The sequence below is a fragment of the Falco peregrinus genome, chromosome 6 (assembly GCF_023634155.1).
Source record: "Falco peregrinus isolate bFalPer1 chromosome 6, bFalPer1.pri, whole genome shotgun sequence".
In the NCBI taxonomy this organism is placed as follows: Eukaryota; Metazoa; Chordata; class Aves; order Falconiformes; family Falconidae; genus Falco; species Falco peregrinus.
Window position 1 is genome coordinate 17,346,034 of NC_073726.1, and position 22,552 is coordinate 17,368,585.

The 22,552-nt window shown below is 39.5% G+C and overlaps 1 protein-coding gene across 4 annotated transcripts in view; it reads left to right on the top strand.

Moving 5' to 3' along the window:
- The window catches only part of ORC5 (origin recognition complex subunit 5), a 76,272-nt gene extending 54,617 nt beyond the window's left edge, over nt 1-21,655 (top strand). For 3 of the 4 annotated variants that reach the window (XM_027795423.2, XM_027795424.2, XM_027795425.2), the window contains exons 14-16: nt 16,327-16,439; nt 20,009-20,097; nt 21,407-21,655. In XM_027795423.2, the coding sequence (XP_027651224.1) occupies nt 16,327-16,439; nt 20,009-20,054 (159 nt within the window). In that variant the 3' untranslated portion in view covers nt 20,055-20,097; nt 21,407-21,655. Of the gene's footprint in view, nt 1-16,326; nt 16,440-16,944; nt 17,789-20,008; nt 20,098-21,406 lie in introns of those variants that run through there. The other variant, XM_027795427.2, reaches the window with a different exon arrangement.
- Nucleotides 21,656-22,552: the final 897 nt, after the last annotated feature.

Genomic DNA, 22,552 nt, shown 5'->3' on the forward strand with positions numbered 1-22,552 from the left:
GGGAGGTATTGAATACATTTAGTAGTATAGACGTATGTGTGTATTTCTGAAGGACACATCATTACAGTCTATAATTCAAAAAGAATTCTTTATCAAGATGAGCTGTATTTGGATGATTTGGAGAGTTCCAGCTCTATGAAGACAGCTTGCTGAAATAAGGTTTTGCACAGCCTGCATTGTATGTTCATGAATGTGTGCACATGTAAATTATTCCTAGTAACTGAGGAAATCTACCAAGAAATAGCCAAAACTAGCTGCATTCTTTGTTGCTGAAGCTGGATAAGAATAGTTTTGTCTCTACTCCTTAAGTTGTTTGGGATTGTAAATAAACCCAAAAAAGTGTGGAAGGTCTGTGGCAAATAGAGATGTTTTTAAACAACAGTTCCAAGTCACTTCTTTAAGGTGACCTTTTAAAAACAAGAATTTAATGTATCCCAAACATTATTTTGGCTATCCTCTGTGAATACAAGATTAAATTTGCTCTTTAACGTTTTATATCGGACAGGCAGATCCACTCCAAATGAAGTAAAAAAGATAAAAATGACTTTAAGAATAATTTATCCATCTAATATGTACATGTGATTAGTTTTATCTCATGGACTGCAGGATAATACTGTTAGTTTTTGTAAAGCAGAGTTTTGTGGAAATCATTGACTGCTTTACTAGGAATGTGATTTTCTTGACAGAGTCACATAAATGTTTGTTGATATCTGTAACTATCTATATGCTATTTTATTTCTCTTTGAGAAGAGTGAGTTTTGTATAATACATATTCACTACTTGAAAAACCTCCCCCACTGCTTCCAAAATGTCAAAGCTGAGCACAGGGATTTAGCCATACAACTTCTATTGAGATTAATTGGATTTGTATGGCTAAATCCATGCAGTTCTTCTGAAAATATTGCAGCCCCTTGTATATAAAATAAAAAAAAAAATGTTCACAAACATAATATCACAAAGAATATTTGGACAGAACAGTAAAATCAGGTTTAATTTATGTTTGGAGATGAATAACTCCTGGTTTACTATAAATGTAAGGGTTCCTGTTTAAGTATACTGAGTGAATACTAAGCATGTGCTGTGCTTGCCTTAGGGCTTCATTTTTTTTAAATGTGTGAAGCATTTACATAGGAGTCTTCTGTACTTAACTCAGGAGGGGGAAGAGTATTTCTGATTCATTAATCCTTTTTTCTTTTTGTAAGTAACTGGGTCCTTCACATCATGCACTCAAGAGGTGTAAAATATACAAAGAAGTGGGAGGGACAAGCAAAATGATGCCTGGCTTGCTATAAGGTATAAATTCAAAATCTATCTCTCTTTGCAAGAAGAAAAATAGCAAGGGGAAAAAGGGCAGCACTAAATTTACTGCATGTGCTTGCATGATATGCAGGTTTGGGATAATTATTTTCTCTCTTGTTCAATAAAGTGAGTTGTTACCATGGTAGCGTTCATATTGCACAATTTCTCTGTTATAAAATAAATTGAGAACAGTTTTAGAGACAGAAAAGTCTTTATATAAATGGTTGTTCTAGTTTTGTGGGGGTTTTTTTGGTTGTGTGTTTTGGGGTTTTGTTTTTTTGGTTGGTGGTTGTTTTCTTTTTTGTGATGCAAATTTGATCTTAGAAATGCAGTGTCAGAGATTAGGGTCTTAAAATTATTTTTGAGGTGATGAAGTCTTGGTACACTTTCCAGATAAAATTAGTTAAGTTTTAACAATGTGTAGTGCTTTTGTAAGACAAGATGTGCAAGGACAGAGAGAGCTTTGGGAAATTAGTTTTGAACACTGGTTAAGTTGGAGGAGATCTGCACTGCTACTTTCAAGAATGTTACTTCATAGAACCATGGAATGGTTTGGGTTGGAAGGGACCTTAATGACCATCTAGTTCCAACCCCCCAGCCATGGGCAGGGACACCTGCCACTGGACCAGGTTACTCTGAGCCCCATCCAACCTGGCCTGGAACACTTCCAGGGCTGGGGCAGCCACAGCTTCTCTGGGCAACCTGTGCCAGTGCCTCACCACTCTCACATTGAAGAATTTCTTCCTTGTATCTAATGTAAATTTACCTTCTTTCAATTTAAAGCCATTCCCCCTAGTCCTATCACTGCATGCCCTTGTGAGAAGTCCCTCTGCAGCTTTCTTGTAGGCCCCCCTTTAGGTACTGGAAGGCTGATATAAGCAGCTTGGAGCTGTAAGGTCTCCCTGGAGCTTTCTTTTCTCCAGGCTGAATAACCCCAACTCAGCTTGTCTCCACAGGAGAGGTTCTCCAGCCCTCTGATGATCTTTGTGGCCCTCCTCTGGACTCGGTCCAACAGGTCCATGTCCTTCTTGGGGGGCCCACAGCTGGATGCAGTACTGCAGGTGGGGTCTCACAAGGGCAGAGCAGAGCGACAGAATCACCTCCCTTGACCTGCTGGCCATGCTTCTTTTGATGTACCCCAGGATTCAGTTATCTTTCTGGGCTGCAAGTACACGTTCATTGGGTCATGTTGAGCTTTTTGCACCACCAAGTCCTTCTCCTTGGGGCTGATCATAATCCATTCTCCACCCAGCCTGTATTTGTGCCTGGGATTGCCCCAGCCCAGGTGCAGGGCTTTGCACGTGGCCTTGTTGAACTTCATGAGGTTTGCATGCACCCATCTCTGAAGGCTGTCAAGGTCCCTCTGGATGGCATCCCTTCCCTCCACTGTGTTGACTGCACCACACAGCTTGGTATCATTGGCAAACTTGCTGAGGTTGTACTCGATCCCACTGTCCATCTCATCGACCAACAGTGGTCCCAATACCAACCCCTGAAGAACACCGCTTGTCACTGGTCTTCTCTTGGACATTGAGCCATTGATTGCAGCTCTTTGAGTGCAACCATCCAGCCAGTTGGTTATCCACCAAGCAGTCCATCCATCAAATACCATGTCTCTGCAATTTAGAGACAAGGATGTCATGCAGAAAATCATATGCTTTGCACAAGTTCAGGTACAAAATTGAATGTGGCCGTTAAGTACAGGCTGCCAGGCACCTTAGAGGTCTAGTCTGGATGTCTAATCCAACAACTCCTGGCAGTAACTACCTTACATGTGTTCTGGTTTTAATGTGTTGTCTCATACAAGATATGTTGACAACTCCTTGAAAAGCAGGTGAGTCTTCAGTGGCAGAGGGGAAGACCCCCAGGGTAAGTGTTGTCAACCAGAGCATACCCTAGATGACATTTTGGTCTCTGCTGCTTGAGCTTCTCTTGTTGAGGAATAGCAGACTGATAACAATACTTCCTGATCAGTCAGTTATTTGGTAGAGCTTTTTTTAACATTTATTGACTGCAGTGCAGATTCTGCTATGGACTTTTTAAAGTATACTTGGGCTATACTTTTGTTTCTGCTTACCAAAAAGTTTCCAGAAGATAGCCGTGGGAGCTACTTATCTGTTATGTAAAGTTGATGTGAAAGGCCTCCAAGGAGATGAAAAAGTGTTCAGGATATAGTAGAGTTGATTGGAATGACAAGCAGCTTTTCATCAGACCCTACTAGTGTCTTTGCGAACTCGTATCTGTTTCCCCTCTGTTTCTTCAGTTGGTTTTTCTCCTGTGTTTTCTCACTACAGCAGGCAATATCCCTGTTAGTTGGAGGGTGACTGTCTTTCATCCATGAGATCAAAAGAATTTGTTGATTGCTTGATTCTTTCCTGCTTTTTTGCACCTTTCCATTCATTTCTTGTATGGATTTTTCAGAGTTTGGTGATCAATATAGTACTTCTGGGGGGATTAAACCTTTTTATGGTGATTTTATTTTAACATTCCAAAATAATTCAGATTTATAATGACTCAATGTTACAGAAAAGTCTTGACACAATGATTATGGAAAAAATACAGTGACTATCACAACAATCAACTGCAAAAACAAGCTAATTAGTCATGGAAACCTGAGAAATTGTTTCTTGGTTGCATTGTATTCCACCGAAACTAAAATAGCATGCCTTGTGTAGGTTCTTTAATGTTTTTAATCCATTTCTGAATTATGTGGAAATTGCCTTGTACAGCACATTACTATTTTAGACTCTGCTTCTCCATAAATGATCTGTGGTTATGTAGGAGCGATATAGTGTTTACCAGCTACACAAATTTTAAAACAATATATATAGCAAGATGTTCTTAGGAAGCTATGGAGGGGTTGTGTCTTTGAATGTTTCAGTCTATCTAAATGGTGTTATTCTTGAATGCAGTAAAGTCAGGAGAAATACTTATTGGCTGCATACCATCACTAAGCAATTCTTCCCTTTTGCAGGAACACATACTTAAGTCACTTTTCCAAAGAGCAAACCAATTCTGGTGGATTTCTTGAAGTGTAGTAGTATTCAATACAAAATTTTTCTCTTCCCTCATTCCAACCTGACCATTCCCTTCCCACTTGCCTACAGATACAGTATATTCATTGGTTGCCTTGGTTGGCTGCTAATTTTTTACCCAATATGTGCTTGCCAAACCTGTGAGTGTCAGAAACTGGGTTTTTTCAGATTAGAAAAGCCAAGTGATACATGTTACAACTAGCAGAATTTCACAGTTGCATTAAAGGGTGACAGAAACTACATAAAAAAAGTGTTGTCTTTGAAGAACAGAGTTTTTCATTCCCAATTAATTGCTGACAGATGATGTTCCACGCTGACAGATGATGTTCCAATACTCTATCTGATAAAACCAAATATAACTGAATAAAAGATGGAAAACTGGTAGTTTTGACCGCTTTACAGGATCATCCGTACAGGAGGTATAAAGATATTAATAGATATATTTTGCGATCGCATCTTAACGTATTTAATGGGTCATTGAGCCTAAATTTTTAATATTTAATGACTTACCATTTCATGGATGACTGAAAGCTTTACTTTCTGTAGAAAGACTAACAAAAATCGATGTTATAAATTTATAGCCTCTGTTGTAGTGTGCTCAAACTTAAATTGTAGTTACAGATTTTTTTAAAGAATAAACCCAAAATTTCTCAGGGTAGGTTACAACCATCAGCTTTGTGCTGTTAAGTGGAGTTTTTCATTGGTTTTTGAAGCAACTAGAGGGATCAATTGACTTCCTGAGTAACAGTCTTCATCCTGGTCTTTGTCCTGCTACTGGCAGGGCCAGAATGCCATAGATACTCTGATTCAGAGCAAGCAGAATATTCTCCTTGAGCGTCAGTATTGCTGGCATGCTTGAGGGAGATTCCAGATCTGACCATGTCCCACTGCTAAGAACAGTGACTTTGCAGAGTCCTGTCTTTGTGCTGCATGGTGACAGTCGGCCATCCTGGAATTGGGACTTGCGTTCATCTTGGGTGTTTTCTCTGTTCTGCCTAATGCTACCTATGAAGAAAGATACAGGAATATGTTAAACTTAAATGTCCTCATTTTGTTAGGGAAGATTTTGAACAGAAGTGGAACTGTTCCTCTCAATTGCTGTTGTACAAGAACTTTGTTTGTAACTGTTGGTTTGTCCAGGATCCAAAATTATGTATGAAATCAAATTCTATTTACTACATTATAGGAAAGGAAATCAGATCTTTTTTTTTTAATCTCCCCTATTTGGTGCTGTAAAACCTAGTGTGACTCAATGCTGTATATGCAGCTCTTGCTGAGAGCTAGACAGTGGTGGTGTTTCTAATTTCTTGGTGTTTATGGGTAGCTTCATAATGAATTTCTCTCATCTGTTGATTAGGTGCATTAACATCACAATTCAACCATCTTTCTAGCTCCCGTTTGACAATACAAGAACAACATGAGATATCATCTTTCAATAGGTCATATCCATATCTGTGAACAATTTTATACATAATTACTTGAAGTCCCAGAAATGAAGGTTACCAGAAGCCAGTCATGTATGTTGGGGAATTTTCCCTTGCCTACAATTTTATTGTACTGTTTCCTAAGCATCCTTTGGCGTCTTTTCAAGAGACAGCATGTTGGACCAGGAGGGATCTTTGTTTTGTACCAGTATGATGTACTTTAGTGACTGATACAAGTTGCTTCTATTTTTATTTTTGTTACTATTTACTCCTATTATAGAACCACTAAAATGTGCAGTTTTATGTAGTCACAATGAATATGGTGTTGATTGCAGTCTTCTGCAGTGCTTCTCCTGAGCAGTTGGGATGCAGAGTGGTACTGTGGGGAGTGTAAAGATACAAAATAAATGTATCTTTAAATTGTTATTTTTCAGTGCAGACTCCCACTTCAGACTACAATGTATTTTACCATTTGTCTAGCCTTTTGGTTAAAATGTCTGATTTTCATACTTAGAAGTATTTGGGTTAAATCTTTCTGGAGTGGTTGTTTTAATTAAAAATTCTTACTATCATGTTTCTTTATACAAGGTTTGGATCAATATTCTTTTAACACTTAATTATCATAATCATCCAAAATTAGACTGCAGTTAAGACATGTTGGAAATCTTCAGGCATCTGATTATGGGAATTTTTTAATTTCATGATTTCTGCTCATAGCATATACAGAGTACCGATTTTTGTCCTCATGACAGGTTAGAAATCCTTATTACTTTAATTTTGTTGAGTACAAACTAATAATTGCAAACAAACCTCTTTCACATAGCAGTAGAAGGCTAGTAACTCTGTGTACACAGTTCTGTATTTTACTTAGCATAAAAAAATTTAGAGACTTCTTGTAAATGTTTCAAGACCTGTCAGTATCACAGATGCTTGGTAGTATTTTTCAGGTTACTTTTTTCTGTTTGTGATGGAACTCGTCTTGCAATATCTAGAAATACTGCCATTGTGGGACAGAAGTGTTATAAATGAAGGACAAAAAGAAGCAGGTGAAAATTTTCTAGAGTTGGGCATTTAAGGTTATGCTTGGCCAGCTGCACAGAGGTTTGCTTCTGCAAAACCAGCTTTGTGTTGCCTTCCTCATCTTCTAAGAAATGCTTGGAACCTGAGACTTCTGATGCAGAAATTAATCAGGGGGTGGCAGAAGGATACTTCTGTTGGCTAGCTATTGCCTGTGCCTTGAAAAATAGCCAGCCTTTGTCTGGTGTCCACTTTATGAAGCTACATGACTTAAGTAATCAAATTAACTGTAAACATCATTCCCCAAGTGTTTTTTTGACCATCTGTTACCATCTTCCGTTGCTCTGATTTTGAAGTATGAAATAGAAGGGCAGGTACTTTTGAATTATCTGTCTACAACTCGTTTCTGTAGTCCTCCTCCTAAGGAGTACCTCTCCCGGGTTGTTATGGAGTAAATTAGATGCATGCACCTCCAACAGATTGCAAGTACATTCAAATCTCGGTTTTGCATGTTTTGGAGGATCATAATAAACTCCCCTGTGATCAGTTCCAGGGCTCTTGACAAATTTCTGAAAATATTTCCAAATATATCATCGGGTACAGAAAAGAATTTGATCCTCTCTGAAAATACCACATTAAGCAAATTTCTAGCATGCCTTTCAGGGCATTATAAAGTACTTCAATTGATCCTCAAGGTGAGGGAACTGACTCAGAAATACTGATTTATCCATGCATTACTCTTAGGGTTTTTTATATTTTTCTTTTAAATTGATGAGCAGTGAAGAACAGATTGTTGTGAATTGCTGTTGATTTTCAATTTTCTTCTTAGGCAAATTGATTAATGCTGAAGTAAATGTGCTAAGAGAAAAAAAGAGGCTTTTTCCTAATTTCTATATTGAATAAAAATAACGAACAAAAAGCAAACTCATTGATACTTTGAAAGATTCCTTTAATAATAGTTCCAAACCAAATAAATTATTGAACTACTTCTAAAAAGTGATGTTGTTGTAACAGTGAGTGGGTAGGGCTAATCTGTGCAAATGTTTTTGAGATACTGAGTTTTCCAGATGATGGGGGAAGCTGGATTTTCATATTTCTCTTTTTTTAATTATTTTTTTTAAGACTGCAGAGTATGGGAAGAATACAGTCATTAATAGTGAGAGCACCCTTGCAGATACCCAAGAGAGGGGTGAAGGGGAAACACAAAGTTGTAGGATGTAGAAGATGCAGATGATATACTTTAGTGAATGCATTATAACGGCCACATTAAATCAGGCCAAAACTGGGCTTACTCACTGTTCTACTTCTTAGAAGACAGTAAAACTGTCTGACTACTTCTGATTAATATCAGACTTGCAGGAAAAATAGATGACTGGCAAACAGAGGATGAGTTTATTCTAGTATACGTTACATCTTATTACCCATGGCTTAAATGCTTGCCACGGAGTCGATGTTCCTTGCATTTAGCAGCCTGTGGTTGTATTTCCTTCCATGAATGTGTTCAGTTGCTTTTGTAACTCCACAAAGCCCCCTACCACTGCACGGACTTTTCAGTGGCAAAGTATGTGACAGATTAACTACAAATTTGGATGAAGAAATACCTCCTTCTGAGTTCTTGTTTGCTTTTTTAAATTGCCTGTTTAGTTTCCTGGGATGTTTGCTGGATCTTGTTTCGGTGTCCTCATTTCAAAAAACTATGGGGTTGGGTTTTTTTGGAAAATATTCAGTCCGGGAAGAGATGATGTGAGGCATAATGAGAAAGTACAAAGGAGAAATGAAAGAACGCTGCACTGATGAGTCAAGATTTGCACTTAGTCAGAGTCTCTGAACAAAAAAAACCTAGAAGACAGACTGCTAATCGAAGAGAGTCATTCTAAAGTATGAATATGAGTTCTAGAGCAAGGTGGGAAAGTGTCTCCTCAAAGGAGGAAAATACATTTGTTTCACTTGTGGCTCTTCTCTTCAATTTCAAGAAAGCAAACTGCAGGAGAATGTAGAAATAAGGCAGCATCTAGTATGCAGAAGAAGGGTGTTCTGTGGTCTGAAAGACAGGAGAGGGTGGGGTCATGCAGAAGGGGAGGAGGGGAAGGTCCTGATATTGAAAAGATGCACATTTATCCCTTGAACCAGTCTGTGAAGTTGGCAGCGTTTTTTGTCAGATATCATTTAGTATAAATGGGACACAAAAAAAAAGTAAGACTGAGTGGAATAAGACAGAAGTGGTGAACACTTACAGACGGGAAAATACCGTATGAGAATCACTCTAATGACCTTTATGGTGGAAAGTGAAAGAATCTTGCAGTGTAAGATTAACTATTGTATGCAAAGGGTTTAGTATGCTTTTCTGCTATGAAGCCATGCAAGAAATATTGTGAGGGTGGTGAGCATGATACAAATTCAGTGGGTTTAACAGCATGAAATTCAAGGTCATATTCAAGGTCCTTCTTAAAACAGAGGGATCATCTTTTAGAAACTAAAGGAAGTTTTGGCTGTCTTAATAATTCGACTGATCCACCAATATGATGAAGCTTAGAAAAGCCAAAAGGGTAAATTGTTTAAATCTGTAAATCATACAGATTTACCTTGTGTGAAGACAGAGGAGACTGAAGACAGAGAGGCAGAGTAAAAAATAAAAAAAGATATCACTAAAATTTAAGAGTGTATTCAAATGAATAGGTCTTGAATAAAATTACTTAAGAAAATGAAGCAATTTTTCCTATCTGTGTATCAGTAAGATTCTGAAAAAAGTTTTCTGTGGGAGTCATTGTGCTGGAGGGAAAATTCTTCTTGTTTTCCTGATAAAATTTAGTGCATTCATGAAAAAGATGGTAGGACATGATGGCTTCAGTGACATGGACTGATCTCAATCCACTAGATTATTCATTGTACTCAAGACTGAAAGTACGCACATTGCATGATAATGCCCAGGGGAAAACGTTATACAAATCTTCCCTGCCAGACTGTCAAGAGTGCTTCCTAGTAACAGCTAATCATCCCTAACATCATGATAGAACAAACATTTCCAAATCCTTAAATGGGTGTACAAATTAAAAAAATAAAAATAACAATCTGTTAACCTAAGCAACATGAGTTTTTAAAGGATAAATGGTAGCAGACAGAAGTAGTAATTGATTTCCTTCCCCACATTCCCCCCACCCCATAGTAATTAAACATTTAGTGACTATAACACTGTCTCATCTGGAATTTGTCAACATATTTATGTCTTGAAAGTTTGTTCAAGTTAATAATTAATGTTAGATTTTGACCCAGTCTGATGAAGGCTTCTGCTAAAGTATTGTCAACATGTTGATGAGATGCAGAAATTACCTAAAAATTGGGAATTGTGGTATGTACTACTGCAGATAAAGAAATAACACGCAAGGCCCTAGAGAGTCAATGCAAAATAGTGAAGTCACATTTATGTGTGAGACATGTAGAAAATGACTAATACAGGACAAAAACACCAAATGCAAACACTCATAGAAGGCGGCGGCTTGCAGAGCAGGCTGGATCACTGTAGTATCCTATACAGCCACCTATGTGCATGTTACCAAATGAGGGGCACAGAGTACTGTCCGTGGAGCACCACCAAGGCTGTGGCTGGGAGATGCCCCTGCCTGTTAGTGGCTGTTAACGTCAAAAACATTTTGACTGCATTCATAAGATAGTTTCACAAAACACTAGATGAATTTAAGCTGAGAAAAAGGTAAAGTATTTAGCTGAAGCATATAGTAGTGAATGCTTTTAAGTGCACACTGGGAGGCCATAAGCAGTTTGGAGGGGTGTCCCTTCTGTTGTATTTTTTTAATGCATTAGAAGCCTTGTACAAAACATAAGTCAGAATCAAAACCTGATTATTAAAATCTTAAGTGTTTAGAAAAGTTGATTTCTTTTTAATAATTTTTATTAAAACAGTTTTGATCAATCGCTGACTTAAATACATATAATTGTAGTGTTCTTCTAACGAGACTGACACGATATACTGAGCATACTCTAGCTATAATTTTGAGTGAAATTGTTTTGAGTAGGTTTTGGTTTATGCTCACGTAATTTATACTAGGGTCATTGAATTTAACTCCAGGAGACTATTGCGGCAGTAATTTTGACTGAAATGTGTTTTCTAAACGGCGTCTGGTTTTCAAACTATCTTGTTGCATAGCAGCGGTTTTAGCATGGGTGTGAACATAATTCTTGGCAGTGGTGAGTTTTGAACACGTGCAGTGAGCTGCATGTTTGCTTTGAGCTGTGTGATGATGGTGCTGCAAAGTGCTAGGGTGTGTATACATTTTAGCAGGACTGTGAAAGAATGTAGTACTGTTGTCTCATGGTAATGAATAAGGAAAGTTCTTAATTTCTTGGTAGGTTTGAAGTTCAGAATCAAAAAGCTGTGGGTGAAAGTATGCCAGACTGAAGAGTTACAATTAACGTTGTACCTTGGGCAAGATAATTGGCAATTATAGACTGTGGAGATGAAAAATACCTTGCTGATCATCTGGTATGTCTCTGCCAGTTTGAAATTGTTCCTGCTAGTGTATTTCATTAGTATTTTCCTAGTCCAGTTTAAAATGTACCACTTGGTGAGATTTCAATCACATCTCTGAGGAAACAGTTCCCCCCCCCCCTCAAAAAAACCCCGCCACCCCCCCACCCCCCCCGCCAGTAATCAGCATCATTTTCTCTGTTTAGTTTTGTCCTCTGAATCTGTCACACACTTTGTTCAGACTCTTTCCTGTGGCAGTCAATCATTGCTTACACAAACTAGCCATGTGTTTCCCTGTATCTCAGGTCCTAATTCTGCTCATGTTTTGCACCTCCATGAATGTTTTCTGGCTTTTCATGGTGTCCTTGGGAAGAGCCTGGCCTTTCTCAGCAGACAGCCCTCACTTCTGGAATCCTTCTTGCTTCCATGCAGCCGTGTGCTGACAAAGCCAGTCTTTGTGTCTGTTCGGGGAATGATGCAAAGCCCATCTGTTAGTCCAGCCTGGTAGGAAAAAAGCAGCCTTTAAGGATGGCTTGTGCATTGCTTTTTTGTTCAGTGTCCATATTTGACCAGTGAATCTCTAGAAGCAACCTCAGTGGTTGTTGTGGTTTAACCTCAGCTGGCAACTAAGTACCATACAGTTGCTCGCTGACGGCCCCCTCCCCAGTGGGATGGGGAGGAGAACTGGAAAAAAGTTAAAACCCATGGGTTGAGATGAGAACAGTTTAATAATTAAAATAAAATATAAAAATAATAGTGGTAGTAGTAATAATTGTAATGAAAAGAGAGAGACAAAAAAAGAGAGAAATAAAAAGAAAGACAAGTGATGCACAATATAATTGCTTACCAACCGCCAACCAATGCGCAGCCAGGTCCCAAGCTTTCTGCAACAGGTTTCTCACACAAATATATTTAAAAGAAAGCTCAGTCATGGCTTATTTTTAAACATACATGTGACACCTGTTCCTTCGCATCTTTCAGATCAGTAACTTCTATTCAGCTTTTCTTGTTGTTCCTGTAGAAAATTCAATTTACTTCCTAACTTCTGCTGGTATTAAATCATTACCAGATCTATCTTTACTTTTATGAATAGCTTTAGAATATTTCTTCCAACTGTAACGTCTTTTGTTCAAAAGATTCTCAATAAGTATTCTTATGTCACCCACACAGTTTTTCTGGCTTGCTTCTAGTCTGTTCTTGCCAGATGTTTTTTCCCAAGCTTTTGTGATAATGAAATGGAGCCACTGTACCCATGGTATTAATAAAAAACCAAAACCCAAAACAAAACAAAAACTTTGAAGTTAGGGGTTTTTTTGCTAAGAAGTGCAATTTGTTTGACATTGCATTCATATTTTTCCCAGTTGTTTAAAACTTTTTGATGTATCTTCATTTAAGAACAGATTGCCTCCATAGTTTTGCAACACCTGAACTTCTAAAGTGGTAACATTTTTTCAATGCTTAAGTTGCAGGGTGGCATTTGGACCTTAAGAATTAACATGAAAATTGCTGATTTTTTAAATTTTGCTACAAACACACTGTCTTAAGCCCAGTTTATTCTACTGTACCCTGCTTTACCAGGTTAATGCCCTAAGTAGGCACAGATGCAATTTTATGCAAAATAGCTCAGTGCCAGAAGCAGTTAGAGTGAAAATTAGGTCTGGTAATGATTTAGTAGCTTTTTCTTCCTCCACTACCCCCATCCCAGTTAGCTGCTACAAGTTCAGTAGATGCATGAAATCTTGTGGCAGGAGGGAATTGAATCTTCTGTGTCTTAGAAGACTTAACCATTTGGTGGAGACAATTGTCTTATTTTTATTAATGAGGTCTAGACAGATAGGTTCAGCGCAAAATATTTGAGGACCTTAATAATCCAACATCTACCACAATTGAATCTTTTCTTCCAATAAAGCAATTTATTGCAGAAAATATGCGTGTTGTGCAATTCTGTGACTGACTCAGCAGCAGGAAAATCCGGCTGTATTGTATAGAGCAGGAAAAAATGAAGAAGTCATTGCTGTGGGGTGGCAGAGTTCTCTCGTTGGTTTTGATTCTTCCTGAACCTGTTGAAAAAGCTGTGCAAACAGAGCTCCAGCCTGCTTCCCCCTCAGCATGCAGGCATTTAGATTTGTCCTTCCACGATCTCTGCCTTTCTCCATGTACAGGCTAGACATCTGTAATTAAGTTCTGAATTCTGCTCCAAAGACTCACAAGTTTGGTATTTTAGCTTCCAACATTTGCCTGTCTGTAGGGGAGCTGGTTCCTATTTACTCCTCTTAGGTGGTTGGAGATAAAACTGTTTCTTACCTGCATGAATTTAAAATGGCGATTCTTTCTATAAAAAGATTGTCTTTTTAAGCAGTCTCAGTGTCAGGGCTCACTGTTTAGCACTCACATCCCTGTGGTGATATTTTAAATCTAAATAAACAGAGGATTTGTGAAAGAAATTAGTAAAGGGTTGCAGTTTGCTAAGTGATTTTGTGTTACTCTGATGATCAATAACATCATTTGTCTTGAAATATTGTATATTGAGTCTTTAGAGTGAGTCAAAAACATCAATGAAACTTAGCGTGTAGTCTGCTATTTCAGATTTATGGAGTCAGCCTTTAGTAAGGAATTTTATGTTGATGACTTTGTTACATATGTAGCATTTGGTGCCAGTTGGAAAAGAAAATGGTTGCAATTTGTTGTTAAAAGTATTGCTGGAGCATTTGTAATGCAGCAGCAAGGTCACTTTTACATCCCACTTAAAACCGAGATGGGTGCTACTCCAAACTAGGCTTTTGCTGTGCTCGTTGGGAGCTTTTAGGAGCCTCCTGGCATTCCTTCGCTGGCGATTTCTGAATGAGGCCAGCGGCAAGTATGTATTGCAGAAGTGATTCACTAGGTATGGTGCACTGGGATGTAAACTAGCAATTGTTATATAGCAGTTGACTCCATAATGCTTCTGCACTGTCTAAATAAGGACTTCATTGAATGAAGAATGTAGAAAAATGTGCTCTCAAACTCATGAATATTTGAAGAAAATAAACACCTAACAAGTTTGAGTTTGTTCCTAATTCAGTGATACATTCCAGTGATTCATGAATGGGCTTTTGAGCCATTTACTTTATATTGACAGCATTCAAGAAAACTGAACTCAATGCTAACAATTTGTAAATCATGTGCTACTCTTTAATGTAATTTATAGATCTGAATTAAGTAAATGGAATTTGTCTTTGTGAATAAGAGTAGACCAGTATTCCTTAACCATATTCCAAAGACTTTGCAGAATGATGGTATCCAAACTACTGTTGCCTTATGCCACTTAAAAGATAGTTAAGCACAGGCTGTTAGGAAAATTGCCTCATTCTTGGTGACCATAATCTTTTCTGTTCTCTATAGGTAGGTGTCTTTATATATATATATGTCCACTTAAGGGAAAACTAATAATGATTCCTGTCTCCTGCAAGCACTGTCACAAATTTGAAGACCCAAGTTCACTGTCAGCAAAAGAGTAGGGTTATTACGGAGTTAGATTTTTTGTTGTTGTTGTTATTAATGCTGGAACAAACTTGCCGTTGCTTTTTATAGTAATGTGCTTCCTTGAAAGTTTAAAGTGACAGTCTCTCTCCTGATACATTTATTCTTCAGAAATTCCTTACTATGCTGTTATCATTACACAGAGGTAGGTCATGGTTGGCTGGTTTCTCTTTAAAAGTAGAGCTGTGGTCAGATACCAGTTCTTCATAGAGTGTAACTTCGTTGCCTTGAATTGTCGCTGGCATCTATAGCAAAGGCCAGGGAAAATTTTTCTTATTTTCTGCTTTTGCATCTTTCTTTCCTCTGGGAGCTGGGAGGAGGTAGGGAGACAGTGGAATTGCCATGGCATTTTTTCCTAACTGAGGCAGAACAGACGGGCTGTGCTCAACAGTGACATCCCATGACTGCACATTAGTGATACCACAGTCATCATCTGAAGGAACAAAGATAGTGAAAAATACTCTGGTACATTGCTATTTTGGTAAAATAATCTGTGCCTCTGTCAAGATGCTGTATGTGTGTTTATAGGCTAATTTGTCTCCTTTCAGTCCTTGCTCTTCTAAAGCACACAATCTTCCAGCCTTTCCTTTCCAACCTTCAAATTCTTTTTTTGTCTGGAGTAGAGTGATACATCCATCTGTTCAAAATATGGTATGAGCTGGCACAGTAATATCCAGCTTCTGAGTGTGAAAGTTCAAGAGGAGGTCGTCAGGTGTAAAGGAAAGTAAATCAAAGTCTCTCCTGGTTGGCAGGAAGAGATTTGGAAAATGTTCAGCTCATGCCTATTATTTCTGTTTCCTGCATCACCTTTCTCTGTATTGGGTTTGCGTGACGAGGTTTTAGTAGTGGGGCGGCCGCTGTGTGCAGGTGCCCACAGCCCCCCTGCCCGCGAGGAGCCTCCCCCAGCGGGGACCGGAAAGGCAGAGGCAGCAGGGGAGGGACCAGCTGCAGCCCCATCCCCATCCCCTTGCACCCCTCGAGGCAGGGAGATACACTGGGGCTGAGGCTGAGCCTGGGAAGAAGCAAAGGGTTGGAGGGAAGGTGTTTTTAAGATTTGCATTTTATTTCTCATTACCCTACTCTGATTTGATTGGTAATAAATTAATTTTTCCCCGAGTTGAGTCTGTTTTGCGCATGACAGTAATTGCTGAGTGATCTCCCTGCCCTTCACTCAACCCACGAGCCTTTCATCGTATTTTCTCTCCCCTGTCTAGTTGAGGAGTAGTAGAGTGGCTTTGGTGAGCACCAGGCATCCAGCCAGGGTCAACCCACTACAGTCTCTCCAATTAGAACTCCAGGATAACTCGATATGAGGGATGCAGGGTTTAGCCTATGCCTGTCACTTCCCGTGCTGAAAATGTAATGGTGAAAATGTATATGTATGTTCCCGGGTTTGCTAGCTGCGGAACTATATGAAAAACAGTGAACAAGTGTGAGTGGCTTCCAAAAGAATTATGGGAATGATGCCAAATGGGAAAAAAAATATAAAGATTGGGCACTGCTATTCACCTTGGCAAAAATTACTAACATTATTCATGTCTGTTGTTTGTAGATCACCTCTCTTGTGACTCTCCAGCTGTTATCCATGGTTGGTCATAATGACCAGCTTGATGGACCACAATATAAATGTACTGTATCTCTGGACTTCATCAGAGCTATTGCCCGGTGAGTCTGTTAGAGATCGTTTACTGTTCTATGTGCTGACTTGAAAAACACTTCACACCCAGTATTTGCTCAGTGTATAGCTCTCTGCAGACCACAGTAGAAATCTATTAATGTTTTCGAAGAATTCGTGAATGAATCACGTTATTTATGAGAAGTGTTGAACTTGAGGTAAGTATAGTGCAATCCTGTTTGAAAAAAATTGTTGCAGTGGCAGTATGTGTTACAGTAACATACTGTCTTTGTGCTTAATAAAGGTCAAGGACTTCATGTGAAAATACCACTCAAAAATGTCAGTCCATTTCATTACCAAAAGGCACATTATGGTGTTTGAATCTGAAATGTTGTACGTATGATACAAAACCTACATAGGTTATAAGAATTCTTCCACATAGTCTGTCTTGTGTGATCTGTAGTTAATACAAACTAATTCAGTAAATGAATGTGCGTGGCTCATCTGCTCCGTTCATTCAGAACTTTCAGTTTTGGAGTCTGAGAACAGTTCCAGGTCTATCAAGAGAGATTGTGATAAATTACAGGCAGAAATGCATGCAATGCATAGGCAACAATCAAACCTATATCTCATTTTTATGAAATGCCAACAGCATTACCTCACACCTGTTGCTGCAGCCAGCTTATTAGCAGGTCTTGGATAAGGAAGCTATAGCTAGAACAGAGCCCAGAAATGACATGTGGCGAAAAGGAGGAGAAACATTCTCAAGGCCAGCTCTTCTCCGTAATGTGGGACTTCAGAGGAACCTGTGGTGTGGACTGTATCCCATAACATCAGTGCCCATGTTGCTGTCCTGAGCTGTTAAATGTCCGATAGCCTTGTCAGTAAACCCCACAGACATGCTAATTTCAGTTTGCAGTTGGACGGGCCATAGAATGAAAATTCATCTGGTTCAGGCCTGCATGACTTCATTGTGTCAATTTGCTGTTCCCAGCAATAAAGTCACTTGTGAATGATGCCCTGAAAAAGCTCCCACTGGTACCATGTACAGCAGACCATCTGCTCAGCAACATGGATCATTGTGTATACAAACATCCCTAAATTCTTGTCTCTGCTCTAACTCCTACGGTGAATAGAGAGATGAGTTCATAAACTCTGTACTGACTATGAGGGGCCTTGGATTAAGATACTTGAAATGATGGCCCTCTCCTTGCAACTTTAACATCCTTAGAAGTTTCATTGATTCCATTAAAGTTGCCAGAAGATAGATATAGCCAGAAAACAGGACCAAAACTTGTGCTATACAGCTCACATTTACTGGAGAAAGTGGTTGTTGGAGATGCTACCACTTTAAACCTCAGTGCACCGTATAGTGCTTTGGCTGGCTTTCCTTTAGGTCAGGTGTGTGTGTGTATATGTGTCTCTCTCTCTCTCTCTCTCTCTCTCTCTCTCTCCTGACTGACTTTCCCTACGTTTTATAAGGAAGAAAGCAGTTCTTTAGTTCTTTTTCCCCCCCCTCCAAGTAGTTTGGAAGTGTTTATATGCTGCCTAGGTAGGGCCATTCAAGTGACCTGACAGATTGTAAAGTTGGCCTGTTCTACTTTTCTCCTGTTTCCCACTTTTTTTTTCTTCTTTCTTGATTTGTTCCTTTGTTACACTTCTTTTGTTAAGTATCTTTCCAGCCCACAGTCTTTGTGAAATCTTCAAGGAGGACAATCCATAAAGATACAAGGTTTCATGAACCCATGATAAATGGGCTTCCCCCTTGTCTTGATGGGGCTAGCTACAGGGCAAAGGCGTTATCTTCTGTGCTTTAAGAAATTTCATTTTCCAGCTGTGCTATAGTCTTGCCAGCTGCCTGTAGCTTTTAACGACTCAGGGGTGAGATTACATTTATTGCAGAGGAATAACTACTTTGCCATTTCAACCAAAATACACGTCAAGTAAGCAGTCCCGTCCCCTGATTCTTTTTTCTTTATTACTGTAATAGTACTAAAATAAGTTTGTTAGTCAATAAAATCTTCAGATACCTCAGCCTTGTTACCATCACAGCCTTGCTACTGTAGCGTATTTCCTAATGGAAGGCTGAAAAGTGCAAAGAGCAAGACAGAAAATGCATGCTTCCTCCCCTCCCCACCACCATTCAAGCTGTTCAGATTGTCATTTCATTTTCTGTATGTTATAAGCAAAAGTGAAGTATGGATTATAAACAAAACCAAGACAAAAGCCACCTGGTTTTGGAAAAAAGTGAAACACTTTTGTCTCTTCCCGGTGGCTTTTAGTGTGATAACAACTGGCCATGTACATTCTGTCTGTTCAGTACCACAGAACCTCATGTCTGCCTCTATTCTGTTGCATACATTCAGTCTTTGCAGACAGATTCCCATGCTTTTTACCATCTAGTATTTACACATTTTAAATTTCTGTTTTGAGAATTTCAGCCCTAAGTTCATAAGTTTTCTGTAGCTGAAGTAGGGATCTCTTAATGTTTATTGAACGTAAAGGAACTTTTCATATAGTCTCTAATGAACCCAGTTGTTATGACAGGACAATTGTGCTTCATTTAGTTGATAAGGTCAACATTTGTTAGAGTGTGTGATTTTGTTTCTGTGGTAACTAAAGTACTTTCTTGAGTGACACAATGTCATGTGAGTCTTAACAGTGGCAGTTAATTTCTTTAAATTTGTCTCTGAATTACAAGTAGACTCAAACACAGTATTTCTTGTTATATATCTTGGGGTTTTCTGAACTTTTTCTTTGCCCAATACGATGTTTTATAGAAACTTTTTGAAAAGTGGGTTACAGGATGGCGTGTGAACAGAGAATATTAAATGATTGCAGTCTAACAAATAAGACGTTCAGCCAGTTAATCTCACTTAGCATTGTGAGCGGTTATTTTTGCATCATTGAATGCTTAAAAAACTTTTAATTTTATACTTGTCATTACATGCAGTAATTTGCATTATTTATTCAAACAGTAAACCCCAAAGTCTGAGTGTTAGATTGTATAGCAGAATGAGTTTAGAGACAAAAAAATAATTATATGTTTTATTCTACCGTTGTTTCATTCTGCCTGTCATTAAAGTACAAAAGTATACATTAAAATCTTCTGTCCCATTGAGTGCCATTTTTGGATTTTTCAAATTTAGCTGTGAACATGGGTCAACTAGTGTCAAAACTGAAAGAACATAGACTGCAAATGAGTACAGATGAAGGAGTAGTACATGGTAAAACAGGTGGTTTGAAAGATGAACAAAACATTCAATAGCATAAAAAGATTGCTGCTTTGCATCACCAACTCAAGTATTGTATTTACCATATGAAAATGTAATCTTACTAACTTGTCTTTACTGCCTAATGATCAAAGTAAGAATCTTCCGGTTTTTACTAGAAAGCTGCTTTATTTCTTTTTCAGAATCCTACAGACTTTAAGTAATCAGAAGATAGGTATTGTAAATAATATTAGAAGTTAAAAATTCATTCATCCTTGATTGCATTTCTTTTTGGGATATTGCTTAATTTTGATTATGCAGAATGTCCCACGTGTGCGTCTCCAAACAGGTTAAAGTCTTAGCACTGCTAAGATGATTGCTCTAATATACTGTGTTTTTGTTTATAGGACCGTGAACTTCGACATAATAAAGTACTTGTACGATTTCTTGTGAAAACAAGCTTCACAGCCATATGGACACTGTGACAATGACTAAGGCAAGCTGTGTTCATCTCTCTACTTAGCTGGCCAGAAAGAAGAGTATTTTGGCTCTTTTGGATTTGTCCAAACAGGTGCTATCCCAGCATGGAACCTGATGAAAATACTCTGATTGGTCTGGGTGGATCTGAGCAGAGGACTATTTACCAGGGACCCTGGAGTATTTGGAAGCAATGTGTTAATTATAAACAGCAGGGTTTGAGCACAATCTGTTCTACTCTTAATGATGTTATCTTAACACTGAAATTGCCTGAAACCCATTTACTTAGGACTGCATTTTGCTCTATGAACTCTCCCCAGTGCTTTGAACATGGCAGCAGCCCTTGTTTGTATGCCCAGTCTTTTCACTTCCTCTCCGCAGGAATCTTTGCAATTGCCTGCCAAAGCAGCTTTTCCTGAGGCCACCATTTTAGAAGAGTGGAGTAGCAAAATACAATAAGCATAAGAACATACTTAAAATCAAGCTGGTATAAATTCTTCTTTCCCTAAAGTCATTTGTAGGCAGACTGCTACACTGTTATATGGAGATCATGATGATAGGAAACTCCCAACTAATCACCATACTGTCTTTTTTTCAGACCATTCATAAATGTTGACTATGAATCTATTTTTACAGAGCTTTGTTTTAGAAAATCATTGATTCTGAAAGTTTTATCCTGATGTCAAACTTGAAAGTTTTTATTTTAGTTTAAACGTTTTATAGTCCTGCACTCATCCAGTTCTATTAAGTGTTAATAATAATGCCGTTTGGAATGAATATAGTTTAAGATACACACTGTGTAATGGGCTTTGTAACGGGATGTGTCCTGTAGAGGAGGAGGACACAGCTGCCTTTCCATCAGAAAGGGACAAATGCAACAGGTGACAGAGTATTCCTGTAGCAGTTCCCCGGAAGAAGTGGAATAGTGACTAATCAGTGTGGTGTTAGAACATAAAACTTTGGAAATACATGATGGCATACACTACAGTCATATGTGTCTCCAGTTTACCAGTAGAGGATTCCCAACTGCCACTGCCTTTATGGGTATTAAAATCCCCTGGTCCAGTTTGGGATTATTGTCATCATGGATCTGAAGATGAAAACTCCAGGTCCCCCAGCCTGTTACTCAGATGTTTTACTCCTGAATGCTAGCCGTTGACTGTTTGACCGTACAAGGCCACGGCATGTCTTATGTTGACCATTACACTTTTTCCAAGGAAAAATCATTCTTTCCCCTCCCTGCTCTGATACTGGAGGTTGTCAAATACCCTGAATATCTGTAACTTTTTCTTTTTTTCTCTTCTTTTGCTCCAATTGTGGGTGTGTAGCCAGGCTACTGGATTCAGACCCAGATGAATGAGTTCCAGGTGAATCTAAGTGACAAAAGCATCTTTCTGGCCGAGCTGCCGATTCCCCCCTCAGGAGAGTGTGAAAGGGCAGCGATGAGTCATCTCCGCGATCCCTTTTCCTTCCTACCGCTGAGCTGCATCAAACCCTGCACCTGTCCATGAGGTGGCAACGTTTGTCACACTTACTGAACTGCTTGGATGCAAATACATAATATTTCAAAATGCTTACTACCTGCTTTTGTTTTTACTAATAGATATGTACATAAGGTGAACTTTGGGCTAAACTTTACAGCACCTTCCCCTTTTGGATTTAGTGCTGGGCTGAGCTCAGCTTTTGTGAATCTCCTGGGGCTGAAAGTTGAAGGAGGAAGGTTTGAGGTGTTCGTACCTAAACTAGTCCATGTAAAGCAACGGCAACACATCGTGGGTTTTTGTGATATCTGATCTGGATTAGAGTTAGATATGTGAAACATGATGGGACTGATAGTCATTTATTAATTGCTACAACTCTTGAATCACAGAATTTCGAAAACTCTGCAGCCAACCTTATTTACAGGTTTGAGCGAAGTGGGGCAGGGCAGTACTGCTGGGGAGGGACAGTGCCAGCTGGTGAAGTTCCTGCTTAGTCGTAGTCAAGGTGGCTGAAAGCCTTGGCACCTACTGAGCAGAAGTAAGCAGCTCTTCTTGGGGAAGCTTTACTGTCAACAAGTTGTGGATATCACACTTCCACCCAACCTGCATGAAAATATGTTCATGTTCCAGATGCACGCATGAAGAGAATAGGAGAGCACAGAACTCTGCCTTGCGGGTAGCCCTGTGTGTGACGATGTGCATGCTGGTGGTTGGCCCCGGCCGGTGTCCCGGCGCCCCCCAGCCGCCCTGTCCGTGCCCCCCAGGCGGGCAGGGGAGCCACCCCCAGCCAGGCCCGCGGGGGTCCGGGCAGGGAGATCGCTCTGGGGGCCGGGGCCGGGGCTGCGGCCGGTCCCTCCCCCGCCGCCTCCGCCGCCCCGGCCCCCTCCGGGGGAGGCTCCTCACACGCCGCCCGGCTCCAGCCCGGGCCCTCCCGCGGGAGACGCTCCTCCAGGCCCTTCTCCAGCGGGAGCCCTTCCCGCGGGGGGGCTGCAG